The sequence below is a fragment of the Lampetra planeri genome, chromosome 70 (genome assembly GCF_965212315.1).
Source record: "Lampetra planeri chromosome 70, kcLamPlan1.2.h2, whole genome shotgun sequence".
Lineage (NCBI taxonomy): Eukaryota > Metazoa > Chordata > Hyperoartia > Petromyzontiformes > Petromyzontidae > Lampetra > Lampetra planeri.
Window position 1 is genome coordinate 529574 of NC_136175.1, and position 6825 is coordinate 536398.

The 6825-nt window shown below is 43.0% G+C and overlaps 1 protein-coding gene across 2 annotated transcripts; it reads right to left on the reverse strand.

Moving 5' to 3' along the window:
- Positions 1-251: 251 nt before the first annotated feature.
- On the reverse strand, positions 252-6232 carry LOC144737495 (uncharacterized). 2 transcript variants are annotated; one of them, XR_013589002.1, is made up of 3 exons: positions 5859-6226; positions 4704-4961; positions 252-1694 (listed from the first exon to the last, which is right to left on the reverse strand). XR_013589002.1 is itself a non-coding variant. In XM_078620211.1 (3 exons), the coding sequence occupies exons 1-3, from the start codon at positions 6171-6173 to the stop codon at positions 1674-1676; spliced, it is 597 nt and encodes a 198-aa protein (XP_078476337.1). In that variant the 5' UTR covers positions 6174-6232; the 3' UTR covers positions 252-1673. The 2 variants fall into 2 exon arrangements, 1 of the variants encoding a protein (XP_078476337.1); XM_078620211.1 differs by having other exon boundaries at positions 4704-4964; positions 5859-6232.
- Between the last annotated feature and the right edge of the window lie 593 nt (positions 6233-6825).

A 6825-nucleotide genomic window follows, 5' to 3' on the forward strand; every position in this document is an offset into this window, starting at 1 on the left:
GTGATGTCACTCTTCCTTTCGTATTGAAACGACGACAAATTCCGATAATTCCTGCTTATGCAATGACGATCAACAAGTGTCAGACTTTTGAAAATGTGGGCATTTATCTCAATGAACCCATATTTTCTCATTTACGTGGCTCTATCTAGATCTAAAAATCCTCAGCGGATCAAAGTGTTCATCAAGGATCCTCAACTGCAGGGGAACCTTTTGAACAGTAATAAGAGATTCACACAATATATTATACCAAGCAATGTTGCAAAGTCCTGATTTTATTTTTTTAAGTTAAGAAAAATGTATTTAGTACAACTATTCCTAAAAAAATTACAATCACACAAGAACACGTAAATATAAATCTTTAATATTACAGCTTCCATGCTAGGACGGGCAAAAGGCTAGTTTAATTTAAAGGTTATAATCACATCATGACGTCCTTTTTACTTCTATGCCTCAATAGCGTTACGGAGATCGCGTAGCGTGAGGGTTCTGCCTTTGTAGTGACGGTTGTAAGTTGACGCCGAGGAGGGGGAAGGAGGCGCCTCGACCCCCCCCCCCCATGTAGAGTGACGTCAGCCGCTAATTATTATGAATGGGGGGGGGGGGGTGTCCATTTGGAGGACGTCACCTTATAATGATTATTAATTAGGGGGGCTGCTCGATGTGGAGTGACTTCACCTGCTCATGATTATTGAGGGAGGAGGGTGCTCCATGTGGAGTGCAGTCACCTGCTCATGATTATTAATGAGGGCGGCTGGTCGATGTGGAGTGACGCCACGAGCGTTAAGGGCATTCCTGGGTGATTATAGTAGGGATAGTTTTGGGGTTTTTATGATCCTGTTACAACATCGTTTAATACGTTGGACGTGTTTTTGCGATCAAAAAAGGTGGCGTTACTTGATGCCAATTGTGACACTATTCTTTATCGGCAAACAAGTAAAGGCGTTATGTAAATATTACATAATTTCCCACGTCACGCCTTCATAATAACGCTTGCTGCCGTTTTTGTCTGCTCGGAGAGTTTCCCTTGAAAAAGAGCTGTATAGCTCAATGGGTTATTTACTCTGGTCAAATATTTATGAAAATCAAAACAAATCTAATTTGATTTTAAACTTTCGTGACTGCAGGAATTACTCTTTGGTTCTTTCGGTAAAGTCATGTAGAAATAAAATGAATTGAATAATATAATTTCGACGTTTCGATTGCAACACAAACAATCGTCTTTGTGTCTATGTTGTGTGTCTCTCTCTGCTTGTGTGTCTGTCTATGTGTATCCGTGTCTGTGTTTTGTTTCTCTCTAAACTTTAGTTCTACCTGATTACTATTGCTTGTGTTGCAAACGAAACATCGTATTATATTATTTAATTTATTTTCTTTCTACGTGACTTTACTGAAAGCACCGAAGATCAAATCTAATGGGTTTTTTTCAGGTTTTTTTGGAGGAATCAATCATTTCGGAATGCATCCCGATAATGAAATGTTTGACTAAAAATCATCGCCAAGAAGGATTGTGAAAAACCACTTAACACATGATCACTATTCCTCAAAAGTAGTCTTTCATCGTGGATCCCCGTCTCCACGTGTGAGTGTGCATTGTCTTCCTTCCATCGGACTCCCCCCCCCCAGATCCATCAACCACCAAACGCCTCCTCGTTTCACGTGAGCAGCAACTGTATCTATTCATCCACCAGGGGGGTCTCACATTCAGAAATTACAGGGGAAGAGAACCACGAACAGCACTGAGTGTTACAAGGATTACATACTAGGTGCGTCCAATGTATTACAAAGCCAGGACCCATGCTTAAAGAGGAACATGTTGCACTTGTGTTAAATATTGACTACCAACTCTCTTCCTATTTTATAATGTGTTTATATCGGGTTAACGATAACCCTCCACCACCCAGAATCAGAATATGTATTTCTTCTGGAGAAATCCGACAGAGCCAATCGAATAAATTTGTCACATTGCAAAATATGGCAATTTATTTGGTGTTTAAGCAAACCGGAAGGTTGAAAACAAGCATTTGCTTACAATGTTGCACTGCAGTGGTATAATAATGAGCACACTATACTTGAAATCCGTAAGTCGCCGGCGGAATATCTCTTTTGTGGCCGTGCAAACAATGGGCACGTTTATATTGTTTGTTTGAGTCTCCCCCTGCTATTGAATACAACCAAAGTTAGTATATCAGCAGCGTCGCAGGTGGTGGTGTATAGTCTGGTTACTCCTAGCCACACTACTCCTACGCTAGTGCCACGGTGGCGAGATGTTATTTCCATCACCTTGTATACAGGAGGTCGTGGATTCGATTCCCACCCGTATGCCGGTATATTTGGAGTTTGCATGTTCTCCCCGTGGTCGCGTGGATTTTTCTCCTGTTCCTCCGGTTTTTCCCTCTCTATTTACAAACATGCGTTTAGATTATTTGGCTGCGATACATTTCGACACAATAATCCACTTCTTTGAGCCTTCATTTGTGGCCAGGTCGCTTCTGAAAAAGAGCTAATAGATCAGTGGGATACCTAGTCAAATAAAACAGTTTAGCTTAGTTCACCTGCTAAAATACGTCTGGCCAGCGTCGCAAAGCAGGCCATTGTACCTCCTACCTAATCTTCCTACATAATCCTCATTGAAACCCATAACAGCCTGGTTGCAGTTATTTGGTGGACGTTGCCAGTGAGAATTTGATCATCGCTTGTAGCTGGGGTTGGCAACGTCCCCAACTCCCCACGACTTTTATTGCTACCGAGGGCGAGGACTATTATTTTGGTTGAGTACTGGAATAGTACCCGGATATAGTACGAGGACCATTGATTATATTTCATGTTTTATTTATTCTTCTTCTTAAACAGTATCTATGTTGTTTTTTCTCTAAACTGTGATCAAGGTACTTTGCAAACCTTCGGGCTACTATCAAAGGTTTGTTCATGAAGCCATCCAAATATATAAACATAGACATAACTTCAACCGAGAAGATGGATACAAGTTGAGCAATCATTGGAAGGATGTTATTAACCAGGTAAAGCCTTAACTGTTGTGGTTGTTTCCATCATACCTGCCGGGTACTAGTCTATGTTTAAATCCTTTATATTAAGTTCACTTGCTTGCTTGCTTGCGCGCTTACGACCGTGCAAATCTTTCGGTCGTTTTTTAACCCACTTCCCGTGATCCAATCGAGCTGACATTTTGCACACAGACTCGTTGTGCGTGATAATTTATTTTTGTGAAAACTTTTTTCCAAAATGTGCCACTTTTTAGGGAATTTTTTTTTCATATTTAATTTAAAATACCAATGTGATAAAAATGAAACTCTTACTCAAGAAAAACAGAAATGAATAATAAAATAAAACCGATGCCACGCATATAAAGGATTTATAGTGAAAAACTTTGTTTTTACGGGTTAATTTTTTCCGAGTTACTCCCCCCCTCGTGTCCCCAGCTTCCCACTCCTAGCCCCGCCTACTTCCCCCCCAGCCTCACTTCTTCTCCCCTAGCGCTCACGCAGCCCACCCCTATCTCTCTCCCCCCTTGCTCCTCCCCCCTTTCTTACCTATATAACCTCTTGCTACGGCAGCTCCCTCGCCCACTACAGCATTTTTTCTTGCTGTGGTTCCACCTTAAGAGGATTGCTTGTGTTGCGATCGAAACGTCGTGATTTGTTTATTTTATTTCTACCGACGTGACTTTACCGAAATAAGCTTCAAATCAAGAATGTTTTTGTTAGTTTTATTGTTAGGTCTGTCCTGTTCTCCAGTTGCCTGTGTGAAATGTGGGTTAGGTTTAGACAAATCGAGGCCAGCTGGCTCAGAAATGTAATAAATGAATGACTGTGACATTGTGCAACTCTCTCTCGAGCCCCCTACAACTATGATGTGGCCGAGCAGGTAGCGTATTTGCATCTTGTTGCAGAGGTTTGTGATTCGAGCCCACTTGCCGCCCTGATTAATAGCGGGGGTGCGTTAACCATAACATCAGTGCCGTCTGCTTCACTGTGGACGTTGGAGATCCAGTAACGTTATTTGAAAATTAATCAGATCATCTTTGTTGATGTCACCGTCAATATTAATTGGAAAAGCCAAGATATTCACCCTCCCCATTTGCAGGTCGGTTCTGCATGCACCTTATACCAAATAAGGACAGCTTCCACTGAGTGTCTTGTTGACTAAAAACGAAAGAGATATTACAGTAGGGCGTATTAATTATTCAGTTACGAGGCGGTTCAAGTGCCCAATACATGCAAATCATTATCCATCGTGTGGAGGCCTTTCTGCCAGTCATGGCACAATCGAGCACTTTACCTTTTCATTGCAATTGCATTGCTTTAGGCGCCACATCTTACACAGTACTAATTGCATGCCAGTTTCAATGTATTTTAAAAAATCTCATTTTGTAGCTACCCACCCCAAGCTATAAATGCTCTGATAGTGCATTGTCTTTGTACTGTTCGCCTTTTGGCATTCTCTGGTATGACACTCGTGAGACTTGGCCCTTAAAGAAGACTGTATCTGGTGTATGCTAATCAGTTTCAAAGACTGCATATATTAGAGCATGTTTGTTTGCATGTTCACCACAAGTACGTGTGGTTAATGCGAACTTAACTCCTTGCAAAAGGTTTCTATTTGGTGTTTGAGCATATTAACACCTGTTTTATTGCCAGAATGGGTAAAACCTATTCTTATTTTTTATATACACAGGTAGAACTCACCACTTCTATAACGGGCGACTCATTTTCTATGACAGGGACGACGTCGTTCTGGCCCTGGACTCTGTCAACGATGCAGTGCAGTGCAGGGTCCGTCTTGTCAGAGAGGCGTTCCACTATTTGTCCCGGTGCTGGTGGTGGGTTCACGTTCATCGGCACCCCCGCAGGGATGTTCTCAGGCTCGGTGCTGATGTCACTTTTAACATCTGCTCCTGCCAGTGAACACTTGTCACGAGTATCGGTTTCAAACGGGGGAGGCACCTGCTTGCAATCACGAGAACGAAACCAACCTTTGAGCAACAAAATAACGAGCCTTTCTTCACATATCTGTTCAACCACGTTTTTTACTACACATCCCAACAGCCACACGTTCTTCTGAGACAGCGTAATTTCAGTAGAATTAGTTCAATGCAAACACACTCTGGACCAGTTTTGACAAAAAAGTTTCCACCTAAGCAGAGCCATGCTGGCTAGAATTGGTTCGAGAGACAGAAAGAGGAAGGCATGGATTAGATAACACATGCAATCGTAAAACGTGTTGCCTTATCGCAAGATGGCACTGGGTTCAATTCCCAACTCGGACGCCTTGCTGTGTGGAGTTTGCATATTCTCCCCCTTTTCATCATGGGTTTTCCATGGGCACTCCGCTTTCCTCCCGTAGTAAACAAACAAAACAATGTCACTGTTATTGGCCAAATTAACTTTATGGCGAGACCCCGGGGTCCCATAAGCCCCCGGCTCTCGCATAAACTGTGTTGCGACGTCATTTTAAGTCTGTTGAAGGCGATCGATACGGTAATATATTCCTCTCGACGAGCTCTACACGATTCGCTAATCAAAGTTTTGTTTCTTCTGCGCCTTCGTCCTTGCTGCGCTTGGACGACACGACAACAGAATGATCTGCGCCAGGTGGATCGCGGCGTTTATGTTCGCAGTGAGACAGAGTCGCCAAAAATAAAGACATTAATTACGATTTTGACTTCCGTTTACTCGGAACCCCGGGGTTCCGCCATAAGGTTCAAATATCCCAATGCTGAAAGTTACTTGAAGTATCACTCGATTGCGATTACATATACATAGCCCTCAAATACAAAAAGTCAGTTACGCTTTACTGGATGAACATAATAACGATGACATGCAGACTATAAAAAAACTCACCATCTCCATGACGGGTTCCTTAATTGTAACTTCTATGGTCGAGCAAATTTCGTCTTCTCGTGCCATCAGCGCTCCGGTCTGCTTCTGTATGCACTGATCCGTGAGATCCTCCTCTTCGTTGCTCTTAGTCGGCTGCGACGGCGGCATTTGCTCGTACACGGCTCGGCACACCGGGCAGCAGAAGCTTTTGAATAGCCTCAAGTCGCCCTCAACGCACGCGAAGCACACGGCGTGTTTGCACGCAAGGTCGCAGGGAGACGCAAGCGGGTTACAGCACGCCGGGCAGCTCGCAGCCGAGACGTCGTCACTCGCCATGGCTCTGTCTCGTCTTGTGACTACGATCAAACGAGGGAGAGAGACGGAAATCCCCTGTCACATTACCGCTGGTCAAATAAAGAGAAGTGAAACCAACGTGACGCGCCAGCTTTTACAAAAACAATATTCAGCACAATCAGGGTAATAATTGTCAAACTATATGTAGAGAAGGGGGGCAGAGGTCGGGATGGGGGGGGGTATAAATAAAACATTATTTCACCAACTCGCTTTGACCAGAGTGTTAAAGTACGTTCAAATAAACCCATCTAATCTACACGACGTGAAGAAACTCTTCATTCAATAAATAGAGCCGATAAATAACTGAAAATAACGGTAATTGAACATTGCCCGAATGTGCTTCTGCATTTTTAAATAATAAATCATTAATATATTTTTTTCTCTTGTCAAGCCCAACTGAGTCTCAAGACTCGTTTTAAGATGTCCTTAATACATTCGGATGTTTCGCAAATTTCAAAAAATAGGTTGGGTCGTCTTGTACGAGGAGTAAGCACAGAAAGCATGTAGATAAAGCTACCACGGATATGGGAGAGATTCAAGAATCCATTGATGCGCTCCAATCTCCTGGCCACCTCGCAGCCACAGCCCCAAACGTACAGCCCCTGCTATTCCCAAGCAGCCTCACAATCAGGTG

Coding starts and splice junctions, on each gene's coding strand:
- LOC144737495 (XM_078620211.1), bottom strand. CDS start 6,173: ATGGCGAGTGACGACGTCTCGGCTGCGAGCTGCCCGGCGTGCTGTAAC. Junction 4,965..5,858: donor AGGAACCCGTCATGGAGATG/GTGAGTTTTTTT, acceptor CGTGATTGCAAG/CAGGTGCCTCCCCCGTTTGA. Junction 1,695..4,703: donor AGTCGCCCGTTATAGAAGTG/GTGAGTTCTACC, acceptor TCTGAATGTGAG/ACCCCCCTGGTGGATGAATA.